The sequence below is a fragment of the Zeugodacus cucurbitae genome, chromosome 5 (genome assembly GCF_028554725.1).
Source record: "Zeugodacus cucurbitae isolate PBARC_wt_2022May chromosome 5, idZeuCucr1.2, whole genome shotgun sequence".
In the NCBI taxonomy this organism is placed as follows: Eukaryota; Metazoa; Arthropoda; class Insecta; order Diptera; family Tephritidae; genus Zeugodacus; species Zeugodacus cucurbitae.
Genome location: NC_071670.1, coordinates 71,117,785 through 71,135,569, shown reverse-complemented (window position 1 = coordinate 71,135,569; position 17,785 = coordinate 71,117,785). Strand labels below are relative to the sequence as shown.

The window sequence follows — 17,785 nt, the reverse complement described above, 5'->3', positions numbered from 1 at the left end:
CATTTTCTAAACGCTTGAACACATGTTTTCAATATAAATCTACCAACCACAATGGGGTCCGTTCTCCGTTCCGAGTGTTTACAGTTGTTGATGGCAGCCGTTCTAAGCTGAGAAAATAGGTGAAATTCACCTAGCACCGCAATACCGAATAAGTAACTGCTTCGAACACCGAGCGACTGAGCGAGTTAAGCGATCGAGCGAGCGTCTATCATACACGTAAGCAAGTTTTCCGCTGACTGAATGGTAAATTTTTTTCATAAATTCCGAGACGACTCGCTTATGCCGATTCCAGGTCTGCTTGTTTGGTTAGCATGTACGTATGTATGTGTGTATGCATCAGTGTGTGTGTATCAGTGTGCTACTTTTGCTGCGGTGTTGGTGTTGGTGCCAGTTGTGTTAATGGTAGCACACTGTTGACGTTATAAATAAAGGCAGTTATAATGCAGCAAAAGCAAAAAAGGCAAAGCCTTTGCGACGACGATAACAATGAATTTAAGATAGCAGGAAATAGCGGCGCTGCCACCACCGCCGCAGATACACGATATGCACGAGCATATCAATGGCACTGCCCGCGCGCCTGCGGTGGGTGCATGCCCTAATACATCCACAAGAGTGAGGCTGTAATTCGCGGTTGTTCCGAAGCTAGAAATATAAGACGACGACGCCCTGTAGAGGAAGGCAAACGCATTAGGAAATTTAACTTCATACAAATACTATAATACAAATACTATAATCCGTAAGGCCGAACTAATACAACAATTACTAGTTCCGAACTGGTTTCGTTTTGACTAAAGCGAATTGGTGGGAATTTTAAGGCATTTTTCGGCAAATAAAAAAGTTTTAACTGTTTTATTACTATTTTTGGTAAAAAGAAATATTTTTCTTGAAATCATAACCTCGAATTTCACTAATAGTTGAAGATGAATTATGACTCGGGTAAGAAATAAGTATATGGTCTTATAAAATAAATAGCAACATAATAACAATTTAATGAAATTACTATTTTTCTGTAAAAAAAGTGTTTATTTGTCCATGAGGGTCGTTTCCCAAAAACATGTAAATTTTCAATTAAACTGAAAAGTAATTACGTGACTTCATCATTAAATGCTTGCGCGCCCAATCAAACATAACACAGTCATTATCACATCGTAAAGGGAAGTTATACACTGGTGTGTCGTAATCAGCGCACTTTTAGGAAAATAAATTTAGAATTCTTTTTAATTATCTACATAACTTCAAGTGTGTGTAGATAGGCCACGACCAGACAAAACACAATGATTATTAAGAAGCTGACGGCACAAAAGAAACAAACAAATGAAATCATGACGTGAGATTGTAATAAAACACGTTAACACGAAGTGGTCGGTCGCAATAACACACACCGACCGACAAACGTTAACAAAATGGTAGAGCCGAGCAGTAGTTCTGTTGTAAGTGGCTCTTTGGTGAAGAGCTGAAGCTACTGAACTGGTTCTAATAAAAATACAATTTAAAATATAAATAGGTGTATAAGTCACTGAAGGAATTGCCAAAGCTAACAATGCGCCAAGAGTTATTTTTCGAATTTTGCGACATCGCCAGAGCAGCTACATACCAGAACCAACACCCACCCACCCCCTTCTTCATGGTCAACCTCGCGCGGGCACAATAAATACCAAACCAAAACGCAGATAAGATATTCGGCGCGACGCAGCACATAAAATACGGTGAACCTTGAGAACATCGCTTAAATTCATTACACATGCACGTAAGTGCTATTGCTCAATATGCACTTGTTCTGAATTTTGGAAAATATGAATGTGATACATGCATGTGTGTTAAGTACACTGCTGGAAAAAAGGAGAAAACTTACATTCATAAAATATGTATATACATCATTTTCCTAACATCTTGTCTAAAATAGAAGAATCTGTATATGCAACTGCGAAACCTATGAAATACCCCAAGAATAGGTGTGGGCGAGGGAAAATTACAAATACGATATTGTAAAATAAATATATTTGAGGCATTAGTGGATCTAAAAGACGACTCAAAGACGCGAAATAATACCTAGAAATGCTTCATTGTCTAAATATGATATAAGAAACATTACAAACATGTCTTAAATCTTTTAAAGATACGGTACAGCAAATTAGCCATCACAATGAACAGATCTTAACCACAAAGAACATCAATGGGGGTCTTAAAGAAACGGATTGAGAAGTATTCTGGCAAAAATATAGGAGTCATGAAACAATGTGTAATGATCTTGTGAAAGTAATAATACTTACACTTTAAAGCGCTAGCTTCGACGATTTTGTTGTGTAGCTATTTTTTTCTCTTTAATATCACAGAAACTTGCAATGGTGTTTTTCACAATTTTTTATTAGACATATGCTGCACTAGCAAACATATTTCTATTGCTGTAAACTAAAAAAAAAGAAGATAATTATATTTTGATTTTCAATAGGTTTGCATTAAACTAAACACTTGGTTTTTTAAGGTTCGGATTTTATTATAATTTTTTTTTTTTGTCAGTTTGGCAGTTTTGCACCAAGGTATATCCATTTAATCCTGTTTAACCGAAATCACAACGCTCCATTTTAACGCGATATATACAATGATTATTGAGCTTAGTCTCAAGTCTTAATTGTTTATGTGTATGACAGTGTTTATCTGTTATTATCACTTTTTAACGGTAGATTAGGCACTTGCAATAATCTGGTTCCGGTTCTGACCAGCAATAAACTAAGCAAGTGGACTCACTATTAAAAGTTGTGCTGAAAAGTAGCGTCGGCTGAGGGCAAGCACGAACATAACACGATGTTTAAACAAATCTCTGAGTTTAAAAATATTTTTTGACAACTTTTGCATTTAGCGTTCATGCAATATGAATAAACGCGGCAGTAACAGCAACAGCATGACTTAAACTGGCACTCTTCCTGGTGCCAAGGCAGACAACACACACATTATCAGTATGCTGGCGAGTCCCAGAAGTCAATGCCACATTGCGTCGCCTGCTGCTGTCATTGCCCACTGCTCGAAATCGCAAAGCGCTTTTCCGCGCCACCAGTCAACCGCGCCGGCCCTGCTCACTTTTGCTCTTTTTCTGTCTTTCACTTTCTCAACAAGTGATTGCAACGACGCGCCACGACAACTTTCGACGAATGAACTGCACAAAGCGGAATGCAAGAAAAATTCAAATTAACGACACAAAAAATATTCAAATTATAGACGCTTGCCAAATAATAAACACAACAGAGGTGGAAGGAAGCCACCACTACCACATTCCATGCAAATAACTTCGGTCACAGCAATATTGTTTCAACAATTGTCAAGAGTTAAACAAAAAAAAAATCAAAAAGCACTCACACAAATACGATACGCACACAAGCACACAATAGCAATGAAAGAAACAATTGCACTTGTGTGGAAAACAGCGGCGAACGGAACAAATGTGAACGTGAACACAAATTCGATGCACAACAAACTGCTCGAAACGAAAGTCAAATGCAAAATGATGACGATTTGGAAAACTAATGGAAGCAAGCGAGTGCCGCAAAGAGAGCCGTATGTGGAACGCCAAAGCCACAGCACTCTCAAGTACAAATTCGCTTACAAAAACAGACAGCCATGGCAATTTGATACCACAGCGAGCGAGGAGCTGGAGGCAACTCAATGAATTGAGCACATAATGAGCTATCAACGTATGGAGCGGTGCTGTTCACTTCTCCTTCCACATATGCGCCGCTGTGGAGCGCTCCAACCGATTTTAAGTCGCACTCGGAGCTTAAAATCTCGTGCATACCACACACTCGTACGCATGGTACACACACACACACAACCAAATCTGTGTATAATAAAGACCCAGCCCCAACCGAGCTTCAAGCAGTTAAATGTGAGTTCGTGTGCTGTGGTAGCTTTTCGTTGCAGTGTGTGTTAGCGTGGTTTTTGTTTTGTACGTTGGTTCGTTCATCTGTCCTTAACCGACATGCTAAAGCAACGCAAAGCAAGCTTCATATTTATCTACAGATATGCAAGCGTAGATATTCGCACCAACACGCGCCCATTTACACGTGTAAATGTGTGTGCTTGTAGTGGAAAGTTTTCAGTAGTTGTGGAGAAGTTGCTGTTACAAAGGTAGTTTAGAATAATGCTCTCAGGTGATCGCGTTGGTGCTTCCAATTGTACCAACAGATCAACAGCGAATTATCAGCACTGTTTTAGATACATTTTCATATCTTTGACGCAGAGCGTAGCTTGAGTAGTGATCACAGAACATCGCTTGTAATTTCTCTCTTTCTGTGTAAATACAGAAATTATTTGAACTGAGTACAATATCATTCATTTCATTGTAAAGCACCTCTTAGTGCTACGGAGATGAGATCAGGGGAAATAAGAACTTTGGAACGCAAAACATTAAAAACTGCACAGAAATATATTTTTTGACTTCATAAAACTTCATGCAAATATGATTACCAGGTGAGAAGTGGAAAAATTCATAATATTCAGATGGTAATATGGTTTTGGAGATATATGCGAACTGTTTCATTTGTTTCTGAGCATATATTCAAAAAGTGACCATTTTGAGAGTAGTAGAACCAGCACAAGTTAAAAAACTGAAGGTACAACATGAGGGCTTGGGAATGACGCCGGTTCATAATGAACCTAAATTACATACCTACAGTTGTGGTATGTACATATATATCAGTCATGTATTATTGATAAATAGAACAAGAAGTATACACATATGTATGTGCGTAGCATGATGTCATAACCGCAAATAAAATAAATATTAAAAAAAAAAAATCATGAGACGTTAAAGTTTGATTACGTTTCTATCGAGAACAAGTCAAATTTCTGTACTGTAACTGTATTGGTCCAGAATTCCGCGAATAACAAAACAAGCACAATTTAGTTCTTCTTACCTGCATTTGCACAAAATGAATCACTCACACAAAAATAAAAGCAAATATAAAATCAAATATTTGTACGTACCGCATATATTGTGTGGAGACACCCAAAAAGCTCCAAAGGCATACACATTCCCACTCTTACGTAGATCCATGTATACTTGACAGCTTCAAAAACAAAAATACACACAACAACCAGACAGAGATCGTGCAAAACAGGTTTCAATATATTTGGATGCGGGAGAAGGGGGCGCATCACAACAACTAAAAGCCGGCGAGCAATTCGCTAGAACATCATCGTATAACCACAGCCCAAAAAGTAGGAATACACAACACTCACTACACCTCTGGAGATCAATGCAAAAAACTGCATAACATCAATCAAGTAAAATTAAAATTATTATTAGTAGCAGTGTTATTGCGGCTCCCTTGGCCCCATTCCCATTGAAAACAGTGTTGACAATTTATAAATGCTGCATTATATCTATAATATATGTACATATGTATGCAGTTTTAGTTGGTCTCATCACAACAGATTTTATCTCAATGCAAACAGCGTAACCCAAGCCTGTTTGGACTCCCTCTTCGCCGCCAGCAAGCAAATAGAAAACTCATTTTCTTACATCGACTTTATAAACATCTACATAGTATGTTGTGCATTTAAAATGAAAATAAAAATAATTCATGTGAAAGAGATGGAAACACAAAATAACAATGAGCAGCAGATTATCCAAGTAAATTGCATGCCAACTACAAAACATCTCGGTTCTACAGGTGTTCGAAGCAAAGTAAGGGCAGCATCTACATTTATTTATATAATATAAATATGTATATATGCATGTACATATGTATGCACTTAAGTTTGTCTAATATTTGAAGAAATGAACAAAATTTTGCTTTATGTTTGTTTTGAGCATTCCATTGTTTCTTCCGAAAACTACCTTTCATAAATTTAACGTCCATGCTTGGGCACACATACTTTATACATTCATATGTACATATATATGTAGATAAATATACATACAAAATTACTTTCTTGTTGCATATGCACCGAGACTCATTCGGACAAGACTTAGAGGAGCAGTAACTAATAAAAAAAAAATGGAATTGTAAATTGAATTTAAACAACTTATTCCTTTTTCCGATTTATCCGTAAAATTTAAACTCATCAAATAGCTTTGTGCTGGACAACTTGTATGTTAGTTAAATGTGGAACCACATCTAAAGAGTTGACCAAAGTATTAAGACCAAGTTTTACTTATTATATGGACACATGCGTGGAATACAGGTAAACGTGAAACTATTAGTGTACATATTGTGAATACAACACCAACATACTCTCAATATTAAATTAAATAAATATTAAAATGAACAGCCCGAATACTTGATAAACGATCAAATCCTAAGTGAGGTTAGGTTATTGGGTCGGTTTGGACAGCGGGATCCAATATCGTGATATCACATCAATCCACTTAAATTATTGAGTTAGATGTTTGCCGCATAGTTAGTTGTATAGTGGAAATTTTATATGACCAATTAGATCCGCGCCGTTGGAAAACATTATTGTTTCTTCACATTTCATATATTCTACATAGCTTTATTGAAATAATAATTTACACACTTTGCACCTTTCCCAATGACTCACTTTGGAGGCACTTCCAAAAGAAAATGCAATTTCAAGAACACATTGACAACTCAATTTGCCGGCAATTCGGCATTTCAACATTTTTACTGTCTCGTTATGAGTTCCTGAGTATTTACCAATAAGGAATGTGTGTTACTTACTTGATTTATGAATCCTTGAAGAAAAACCGTTGATAATAATGCAATTTGGCCAGAAATAACTCGACAAATAAAAAAATTCCGATAGTCTTTCTGACACTGCGTAAATGGACGAGCGGCGAAAAAGCCGTAAACAGAAGAATAAAAACGCAAAAAGCCACAAATGACGAGTCGTTCGTTTGTACTAACGAACGAATGGCGTGGAATTGACAAAGGCGGTTACTTTTCGCTTTGAGTTTTGCCTTTATTTTTTCACTCCCTAGTTGTTTTACACCAGCGAAGCTTACTTATTTGTTTCACTTTGTCATTCAATTAATTGAACGATTTTTACAATCGCTAACATTAATGAAATCATAAAACTTTCGAAATGAAAACTCAACAAAAATAGGAAGAATGAATGAAGGTATGTCGCCTGTGTTGCGCTCGCACTTTTGGCAAAAAGCAAAATGACGTTGAAAGAAACTTATAACAAAAGGGCCGGCAAAGTATAGCCTTGCCAGACTTCTTTTTTTAGGTTATATGAAATGACTACTCGGATTTATATTATACCAAATACGATTTTACCAACTTGAAGAACTGTCAATTGTACGAAATATTTCCGAAATAATTAATAATTAGAGATTTACTTTCAGCCACTTTATTGCTGAGCACATTAATACATTTAGTAGACAATCTAAAATTCAGTAATTATGCATAGGTATAAAATGGACAAATGCTTTGAAAATATGAAATTCTATAAAATTTGTAATCATTCAAACTCTATCCTCATTTACTCAGCGCCAGAATCTTTCTTTTCAATCTCACTTTTGCCAATCTCAGATACCGTGGTACCAGAAGCAGGCGTTGGGCCACCGGTGCCGCCTGATCCTGCAGCAGCTAAAGGTGGGACTGTACCAGTTACTGGTTGTTGTTGTGGTAAAACAGGGTTATGGGGTGGTTGTTGACCATAAACATCATGTGGCTGAGGTTGTGCTGACACAGGTCCACCATGCTCGGGATAATGTACAGGCGAACCGTTGTGTTGTGGTGGTGGTCGAGGATTCATATAATGTGAGCCTGGGGGTGGACCGTAAGGTTGTTGGTAGTGTGGATAAGGAGCATATTGACCGTAGGGCTGAGCAGGATGCGCTCCGTATTGCGGTTGATAATACGGGGATCGAGTAGGTCCAGTTGGGGCGCCGTAATTGCCATAACCGCCATGAGGAGGCATAGCTGACATGGATTGATGTGGCGGTAAATGAGGTGGTAAGTGTGTATGTGTTGGAGGAGGAGGATGATGTGGATGCATTGGCATCGTTGATGGAACTGGTTGGGTTGGCGGCGGTTGCTGTGTAGTTTGTGGTTGCGGTGGTTGCTGATTCGGTTGGTTTACAGCTTGTGGTGGTGGTGTTTGAGCTGGTGGCACACTAATCTGAGATGGTGGATTTGTTGAAGTTGCAGATGGTAGGGGATGATTTGTAGTAGTAGTGTTTTCTATGGGACCCGATTGTGGAGGTGGAGTTGGTGTTGGAGTTGGTACTTTAACAGGTTGTCCAGATTTTATATTCGATGACGTTGGTGATTTGTTGTTACCATCTTTTATTGATTCAACTCCTGTTTTACCAGCAGATTTTTGAAGCTCTGGCCTACAGGGTAACGGTGCTGATGGTTTTGGGGTTGGTTCAATGTCCATTGGCTCCGGTTCTGTTTTACTGCCGCATTCATTCCCATCTCTTGGAGCTTGTAGTGGTTGTGTGCTTGGAATTGCAATATTCGAATCTTTTTTCCCTAAAGTAAACAAAAAATGAAGCAAATATTAAACTAATAATTAAAACGATTTAATGTACAATCACAAATCTTACCTGAAGCTGGCATAACACCAGTGTTAGGCTGCACGGTTGCAGAAACGATTTTCTCTTCATTGGGAGTACTCACTACTTGTGGTACAGTCGCAGTAGAAATAGCAGCTTGGGGGTGCTCATCTACGCGTTGACGTTCTCGCTTAATTTCTTCATATATTTTAACAACCATTTTCTGGAATGTATCATCATCTACCGCAGGTTTGCAGTGTCGCTTTAATTCTTCTTGGAAAGCCTCACTAGATTCAACCATACGTTGTTTTTTGGCCTCGAACTTTTCTTCCATTTGTTGTAGTTCAGCTTCAAGCTTAGTCTGATGCATAGTTAGTGAGCTTACTTGACGTTTCAATACCTGCATACGTTGGGTAGTTACTACAGAACGCACATCCGGTACTACAGCGTCCGAAAATATCTCATTGATGAGCCGGTGATTTCTCAAATAGCGCGCATATGCTACATGTTTGAATGAATATCCTTCATCCGGGTCGTCTTCGTCTTCTGCAGGTTGTATATCAATCCGCCTTTCTTGCTGACTTTTACCACTGGATCGTGAAGGTGTCTCATGGACATCGGAATCGGTTTTTACTTTGCTCTTAGCAGCGAGAAATGTTAGGTATGCCGGTGAATTGTGGTACGTTTTCAATGCTTTTTCATACTCAGCTTTGTCGGCCTCATACTCATCAATGAATTCCTGCTTTTCGGATTCTGTTAGCTGCTTCCACATTGCACCGATCTTCTTTCCCAACTCCCATAATTTTAGGTCTGGATACTGCGCCTTAACACTATCCCAAATTCGTTTGGAATATCTCATGTATGGCAGTACCGGCTTCTCTGGAGGCTTTGGAGGTTTAGGTGTCCGTGACTCGGACTGATTTTTTGAGCTTGATGATTTGCCTGCCTTCTGAGGAGTAAAAGCGGGATTACCATAGTTACTATGAGTGAAAATTGGTGTGGTATCTTTATTTCGGTCTGAACCTCCACCAGCTCCGGAAGAACGCGAGCGGCTACTACCAGAGCCGCTGCTAGGTGCTGGAGTTGGCGGTCCTGTTGGCGCACCAACCGCAATTTGTTTGTAATTGCTTGGTAGAGACATTATGTCTTAAAAAATATTAACATATACAGTTTATTTATTTTCAATTCCACGATACTATTTGGCGTCGTCCACAGAAAAATCACACACAATTCTACAAAATGGTCTGTCAATTATTGACGACACAGAGTTGCCAACAGCATAAATAACACAAATAATTAATCAAATTACTTTTCACTTGACGTTTAAAAAGTTCTTGAACAGCTGATTTAATCATTGTAGAGAATGTCGAGTTTTTTAATTTTACGTGCGTTGAGAATTTCGCTAAATCAAAATCCTGGACGAAATTTATATAGATTAAGTTTCGGCAGACAATTAACTTTATCGTCCAAACAGTTAAATACATTTTCCAATTTTCCGCAACGACTTCCAACACACAGAACCTTTGTGTCTACAAACGAAAACAAGGATGGCACAAACGCAACATTGGTGGATAGCAACACATATGAGCGAGTTTGCTCAGAGACTCTAGACGCATTGTGTGACTATTTTGAAGAACTCACAGAGAATGCTCCAAGTTTAACCTCCTGCGATGTCACATATGGAGTATTTATTCAATATTTACATACATTCATCAAATATTAAATTGATTTAATTTCGCAGGATGGAGTACTCACAGTCAAATTTGGGAATGAGTTTGGAACCTACGTGATAAATCGCCAGACACCTAATAAACAGATTTGGCTTAGTTCTCCGACAAGTGGGCCGAAGCGTTATGATTACGTAGCAACTGAAGGGCAGTTAGGACGATGGATTTACAAACATAATGGGGAATGTTTACATGACCTTTTACAGAGGGAGTTGAAAAAAATACTGAAGGAACAAGAATTCGACTTTTCTCAACTTCCTTATGGAAAATAAATGTGAAAACAACGATGTACAAATGAGATCTATTTATTTAACAGATTTTGCACATATTAGTTATGCAACACTCAAAAATGTAGGCTTCAGAAAATCATTTGACTCTATTAATTATCTGCTCTAAAAGTTTATTTTGTATATCCAAAGCCCGTTCTTGCAATAAAAGTGTCTGCCTCAGCAAGCTCATTTTTTCTTCATGTCGTCGCTGTTGAGCATCATTGTAATCCGCAAGTGTCATATCAACCTTTTTATCACCGGAAACAACGGATTTCTCCTTTGTATTCGATATCCTCTCTGTTTGTGGATTAGGCAATTTCCGCTTTGAATAGCGTAAATTCGTAAGTGGAGTTTCTTTTGATTCGCTTCGCTCACGTTTATAATTTGTAACTACCGAACCGTCCTTACACTCTATATTTCTGTTGTGGTCATCAACTGAGATTTCCTCCGTGTGTTTTGGCCTCTCTTCAATGGCACGTGTCTCCGTTTCAATCTGTAAATTGAATAGTGCATCATCTCGGTGTATTCGAATGTGCTTGTTTTTACGTGCAGTTAGCGGAAGCTTTTCATTATTTATTGTATTTAAAATTAATTTGTCATTATAAATTTCGTGAAGTGGTTGAAAATAAACAAATTCGTCTGCTTCCTTTTTGGAAGAAACACAAAAATACTGTCGGCGAAGCTGTGTAAACTTCTGCCGCACTTGTTGGGCATCAAAGTCAAAATAGCTCTCTCGCATATCTTTGGAAATGTCTTCCCAGACGCTTTCGTATAATTTTTGAATTTCTTGAGGATCATTCATCTTCTTTTCATACTTATTGCGATACAGTGCTATAAGACAGTGTACAGCATTCGGATAAAAAGTATCCTCCAACGTAGTTTCCGTCTTAACGAGGTGTTGTGCTGGACTGTTATGGGCACTTCCACTGACCTCTTCGATGTCATCTGTAACACACTCATCTAAGTACTCCACATTCTCCACTTCTTCATCAACAGTCGGCGACGGTACAAGAGCGATTTTAGTTTTCTGTGCAGCTCTTTTGTTATTGCGGCATTGCATTCTCGAATTAGTATAAAATTTAAAGTGTGTATGATATATAATAGTTTAAAAGTATTTATTAATTGTTATGTTACTAAAGACAAATATGCACTTATCAATATATAAACTAATGCCAAGTTAAAACAACAATATATGACAAATTGTAATAGAAGCTTAAAGTGAAGATAGAGTACAGCCATAGAAGAGTAATATTTATTAGGTTCCCTCACGTTCAATTTTTCCCAAGTACTTTTTTTATAAAGCAATCATAGTATTAAATATATACTATATATATTATAAGCGCTTTGGACTTTAATGCATCAAATTGCACATAAAATGTAATACACTTGTACATAAGGATTGGGAATAATTATTATTTTTATATTGGAACTTCAAAATATATTCAAACTGATTCTGCACTTATTCATTTTCAAGACATGAGGCCCTGCTTGACGAAAAAATACTCATATTTATATATGGTCAGAAACTCTCACTTCAGCTATATTTCTGAATCTAATATGACAGCAAACATTTTCTACCGGCACAACTGTGTTTGTGTTTTAAATTTTTATAACTTTTACAACTTATACTTACCGTTATACGTATCCATATTATATCACAGAACACTAAAATATAGTTGCATTTATTGTTATATTTCACCCCGATGCCGGTTAAATCGGCAATTAAATTTTAAAACAGGTTTTCTCATATTTTCAAATATTCGAATTTTTCATAAAAAAATCGTGAATGACTGCAAAACAATCAGATATTTTTAAAGAAAGAAGTCATAAAAATTATAAACGCATACATTAATATAACGAACTTGGGCCTATAAGATACCCTTATAGGTATTCAAAAGCTGAAATCATATTCACCATGCGAAAAAGTCACATCTTAATACAACTTTTTAGTCACATATAGCATACATGATATATACATTTTTGCTAGAAATCTTAAAGTGTACGTGTACAATGTTCATTTTTATTTGCAAAATACGATACCTATTCGACATAAAGTACTTAGTTTCCGAGTCTTTTTAGCTATCCTGAAATAACAAATTCCGTTTATTTAATTTTGAAAATATTCGGCATTCGTATAAGTACATACGTACCGAGAGAGACGTAAAAGCTTTTATTCTTAGTCGATATTTATTGCTTGCAAAATTTAATGAGGGCCTTGGCCATACACATTATTGTAGCCCATATTTTGCGGAGGACCTTGTGGTTGCTGTCCCATGAAATTTTGCATGCCGTATTGCTGACCATCTCCCATACCCCATTGTTGGTAGCCCGGATAACCAGGTCCGCCACTGTTATTATAGCCCATAGTATTATAATATGACTGATTATTCATCGCACCCATTTGATTGTAGCCACCACCGCCTGGATATGCTTGCGGCTGTGGCTGCTGACCTTGTTGATAGTAAGGCATAGTAGTTGACGGCCCTGATGGGTTTTGCTGCTGTTGCATTGTTGGATTTTTCGGAACTTTGGGCGGAATTGGCACATTTGATCTGGTCGGTATCTGTTGTCCTTTGCCATCATTTGTTTGTGTCGTTTTAATGTTGTTTTTCTGATTTGAATTACTCTGTTGCAATGAGCCCATCAAATTGGCAATCAAATTTTGCGTATCGCTCAGAGATATATTAAGGCCAGCACGATTAAAGGTCAACGCATTCGGTGAAGATGACACCGGAACAATAGGTGCTGGAGCTTGTACAGGCGCCGGCTTCATTAGGGAGCGAGACGTACTGGGCTCGTGGGACAACATGGAGTCGGCTTTAGATTGACGTGAATTGTCACTTACTTTGCGGAACGCTGCCTTAAACACATCATCTACATTATAATCATCATCCTCGTCTTCATCATCTAGACTAAATCTATTTGGATTAGAAGCACTGGCACCACGACGGCGATCATCATAATCATCATCGTCGTGGTGACTACGTCCTCGGCTACTACTTGGAACCGGCGAATCATCAAAACGACTATCACGAGTACGCGACCTTTCTCGGTGATTGGACTTACTTGTACCAGCTGATGGTGATGAATAAGCAGCGCCTGTTAGGTCAGCCAGATTAACAAATTTTCTCAGTTTCTCAACACGAATTGGATCAGCTGTTTCCAACTTTTTTAGATGTGCTATCAAATGATGTTGCTCCTCACTCGATAAGTGCTTAAAGTTTTGCAATAGCGTTTGTAAATCAGAGTCGGTTAAAGATTCCAACATGTTGCCAGCACCATCATTCTTTGTTTCTTTATCGACTGTCTCATTTGAAGCATCGTTTTCATTAATGTGGCCACGAACACTACCGACACTCATTTCATTTTCCAATAACTCTTCCACAATACCTGGTAAGGCAGCCAATGCGGCAGATGTCGGTGTGGACGACGCTGGTACATATATACCTAATTGGGCTAACAAACCTCCGAGTTGTAAAGCTTTACCATCTATTTCTCGTTTTTCTTTCGATAGTTTCACGAATAAAAGGAATAAGAAAATCAACTTATTCATATCCTCGGTGGATACATCCTCGCGTCCTTGAAAAACTAAAGCGGCAGCCAATTTGGTGGAAATAAGTTGGCGGTCAAATGGTAATTCTTTAATACTAACACTGTCGGATTTCTTTAATGGGTTCACTTTATTGGCTGATTCGCCGTTATCGTTAGTGTTTGCAACCTCAGGGTTATTAATATTTGATGAGTTACCTAAGTGGATGTTGAAAATAAAAAATATCATTTAATATTTGAATGCCAAAATGGAGGACATATTATGTTATGAAATATTTTAGCTTTTACTCTTATTTTTCGTTGCGATAGACCCCTATATCACTGTTGGATATTTGGCTTCTCGTCATCCCATTGTAGTATTTTCACTCACACTTTAAACTTTAGTACGGATGCACGAAGTGGGCAAAAATTAAACGATTTTGAATAAGAAACGTAATTAAATGTAAATCTTTTCGCAAAAGCTTCGATTGCTTGGACAAAAGCCGTGACGGTCAAAATATTTCACAATTCACTTGATTTAAGTATGAGTACAAATAAATCTAATTCTTGCATTTTAGTAAATACGTTAGACGAACGAGTGTAATCACACATTTTATATGGAAATTTGCCACCATACAAAATTTGAATTGGCGATAATGCTTTCCACGCTCCTCTCGGAACAAATCGCAATTGTATATAAAAGTTGCAACAACAATTTTAAAACGTTTTATCAGAACCCGAGTCGAAAACTTGAATTTCCCTTTTCATTATTGCATACATTTTGTTTTTATAAATATATAAATTACCTTAACTTAATATACCTTAATATAATAATGCAACTAGACGCTGTATACATAATGTTACAAATTTGATATAAAAATTATTCGCTATATGCATACATATGTACATAAGTGATGCGATCTTAAAATACGTTTTTGTAAAACTTTTATTTATTTTACTATGTAATATATAAATAAAAATAATAACGTTAAAATATACATAGAATATGTCTTTTAAAGTTTTGTACTTACTGTTTCAAAATTATTTGTACCTACCTTTTGAAGAAACTTGGTGAATTACGGTCGCAATATTTTTTATAGCTTTCTTAACAGCTCGGATTTTTTGTTGGTCGTCTAGCACGTCCGCAATTATTATACCTTTCAATTTCTCTTTGATTGTTTCAAAAAATACGACGTGATCCTCATTCAACAACAAATCGTCTGCCGAATTGGCCTTCACCTTCTCCAATGCCAAAGCTTTGCCCAATAAATCTACTACTTTTGGTCCAAGACTGCCCAGATGGTCCTCAAGAGCTGTAAGCAAACGCAATACTGCAACAACCGTCAGCGGCCCATCGTTTTCAGGTTCAGCTTCTTCTCTGGTCGTTGCAGATTTAGAATTCGGAGATGGTGAACGTTCATATTTTGGATACTGGTGAGGTTCGAGAATGCGATAATGTGCTGATCCACCATAATGCGCTGAAGACGGTACTGCTGCATATCTCCCGCGTGGTGGATACGATGAACTGAAATAATCACTTTCAACCGATGGTGCAAAACCTCGTGATGGATGGCGATGACGCTGGGAATGCATAGGATACGCATTGTAATCATCCGAAAGTGGACTTTTTGACAATGAAGAGGATCGATCACGCGACCGCTTATATTCGCGACTGCGTGAGTTACGTGGCGACTTGGATCGGGGTCGTCGTGAACGAGAATGGGAACGTGAACGTGTTCGTGTTCGTGTACGGCGACCTCGACCGCGAACCGGAGATTCATCGTCACTTATATTTATAATATCGCCCGAAGCTTTGGACCGTTTTTTGGCAATGTCAATACCACGATCGGAAACCTTTGGTCCTAAAACGTGGCCACCAGACGTTACACCAACTGCATTTCGCGCAATATGTACTTTGTATTTTTCCTTCAGTTGGTCGACCATCTCCTCGGCATTTTCTGGCAAACCAATTTTCACTTTAATTTCTTTCTTCTTTTTTTCTACTTCAGCATTGAATAAATCCTTCATACGTTTAGTCCAGAAAGTAATCCATTCAGGTTTGTAATCGTATTTATTGGGATCTGTCTTCTTTTCTATCTGTAACTCCTTATAACGTCGATTCCAGAACTTCTTCCATTCATCAGGATACAGAGGATGTTTTTCCGGGTTCTTATCATAATCTTGTTGCACTTCTTCCATTTGTTTAAGTTGTATATCAAGCATGCATCTATATTTTTCCCACTTATATTTTTCCTGAGCAATGTGCGAAGCTTGCAGGGATAATTCTTTTGGTGTTGGAAGTTTCTTTTCGGCTTCCTTACGCTCTTCACTTCGTTCCTCTTCGAAAGGCGGCGAACGTCGAACCCGCGGCAACACTCGATAAGCGGGAGATTGTTCTCGCTTTTTTACTTTCTTTGAACTTGACTGTCCGTCGGAGTCACTTGAAATTTCGTCCAAGTCATCGCGATTTGATTTCATAGAAAAATCTTCATTTATACGTTTTGGAGCTTTAATAGTTATTTGTAACGTTTGTTCCATCTTATTTGTGGTTGCAGTCGAAATGGGTTCCCAAAGAGACCTGTCAATCACATCAAGAAAGTTTGGGCCATTCCGTTCGTCGAAATGGAACTTATTATTAATTTCTCCAACAAATTTTGCTTTCATACGACGAAAATCATCGCTATTGGCAACCAATAATTTTAAACGACCATGGTGATCCTCAATAGCTTTAGATAATTTTTGCACAACACTCAAAAGAATCTGATGCGAATTCGGCTTGTACTTTACGGGATTGAATTCACGAACCGCCGTTGGGAAATGTTTTTCTAGATACTTTAGACGATGATTATAAGATGTCCAGTGCTGCATTATGGTGCGTGGATCTCCACGCTTATCACAAAGTACACAAAAGTAACCCGGCTCACGACGGTCATCCTCATGCAATTCAAGTGTATACTCAAGTCCAACAAGAGCATTACCTTTGTATTGATCAATCGCCTTTTGGATTTGAGGGTCACGATTTATTTCATCTTCAAAACCAGGCGGAACGGGTTCTCCAGCAATGATATTCATATTTTCACAAAATAACACAAAATCCTATTCACTAGTTATAAACTCTCGCGAACGTAGTAAAATTCGTCCATAAAAATGGAAAAGTTGAAATTTTCGTGATTTGGGTTTATATATAATAGCACAAATAATCAGGCCAAATATTGTTGAATATCTGCTTTTATTAAGATCTAATAAAACTAAACTAAATTAATGAATTATGCTTGTTCAATAAATGTATAATTATATATTCTTTATAGAAATTTTCTTTCTATTACACACAAGAGACGCCTGAAAAAAATGATATGAATATTTCAGCTTTGTATGCGACGTCAGTAAAAAGCAGTGTTGCATATTCGAATAATATCTTCTATTACAATTTTTGCCCGCAATTAAATGGTGAATTCTTAAATATTTTGACATTTCTGCATTGAATCCATTTTGGGGGTATTCACCATTTTTGTCTAAAAACTTGCATAAACCGTTGTACCCTTTGGATTTTGTAAATGTGAATGACGAAACTGATTTTATTTATTACTTTTTTTAATAAAAGGTTTTCCATTGCTATATATCTTTATCACCGACACCTTTTCGTATTGTTTAAAAATGGAACAAAAAACTATTTTCCACGACTTCAAATATGAAACTATGCAAAATGTTTACATGTTAAGTAATGTGTTTATTTACAATGTATTAGTACATAATATACATATAATATTGCTAACACACACTAATACTTTGCTAAAAGT

General features: G+C 37.4%; 4 protein-coding genes across 8 annotated transcripts in view; 1 reads left to right on the top strand and 3 right to left on the bottom strand.

Annotated features, from left to right (window-relative positions):
* Positions 1 to 7,115, bottom strand: part of Moe_0 (moesin/ezrin/radixin homolog 1) — a 33,146-nt gene extending 26,031 nt beyond the window's left edge. Inside the window, exons 1-2 of one of the 4 annotated variants that reach the window (XM_011193819.3) lie at positions 3,352 to 3,508; positions 2,271 to 2,409 (exon numbers count right to left, since the gene is read on the bottom strand). The gene's annotated coding sequence lies outside the window, so the exon portion shown is untranslated. Of the gene's footprint in view, positions 1 to 47; positions 253 to 2,270; positions 2,410 to 3,351; positions 3,509 to 6,677 lie in introns of those variants that run through there. The other 3 variants (XM_054231562.1, XM_054231563.1, XM_054231561.1) reach the window with 3 other exon arrangements.
* Positions 7,116 to 7,443: 328 nt separating this feature from the next.
* On the bottom strand, positions 7,444 to 9,737 carry LOC128922163 (SWI/SNF-related matrix-associated actin-dependent regulator of chromatin subfamily E member 1). The gene is made up of 2 exons (XM_054231816.1): positions 8,501 to 9,737; positions 7,444 to 8,441 (listed from the first exon to the last, which is right to left on the bottom strand). Exons 1-2 carry the CDS (start codon positions 9,603 to 9,605, stop codon positions 7,444 to 7,446), a joined length of 2,103 nt encoding a protein of 700 aa, XP_054087791.1. The 5' UTR covers positions 9,606 to 9,737.
* Positions 9,738 to 9,781: 44 nt separating this feature from the next.
* LOC105218311 (frataxin homolog, mitochondrial) lies at positions 9,782 to 10,644 on the top strand. Its single transcript, XM_011193826.3, has 2 exons — positions 9,782 to 10,148; positions 10,206 to 10,644. Exons 1-2 carry the CDS (start codon positions 9,828 to 9,830, stop codon positions 10,461 to 10,463), a joined length of 579 nt encoding a protein of 192 aa, XP_011192128.1. The 5' UTR covers positions 9,782 to 9,827; the 3' UTR covers positions 10,464 to 10,644.
* LOC105218310 (uncharacterized protein CG7065) lies at positions 10,481 to 17,310 on the bottom strand. 2 transcript variants are annotated; one of them, XR_008471352.1, is made up of 3 exons: positions 15,044 to 17,310; positions 12,611 to 14,207; positions 10,481 to 12,544 (listed from the first exon to the last, which is right to left on the bottom strand). XR_008471352.1 is itself a non-coding variant. In XM_054231554.1 (2 exons), the coding sequence occupies exons 1-2, from the start codon at positions 17,058 to 17,060 to the stop codon at positions 12,664 to 12,666; spliced, it is 3,561 nt and encodes a 1,186-aa protein (XP_054087529.1). In that variant the 5' UTR covers positions 17,061 to 17,310; the 3' UTR covers positions 10,481 to 12,663. The 2 variants fall into 2 exon arrangements, 1 of the variants encoding a protein (XP_054087529.1); XM_054231554.1 differs by having other exon boundaries at positions 10,481 to 14,207.
* Between the last annotated feature and the right edge of the window lie 475 nt (positions 17,311 to 17,785).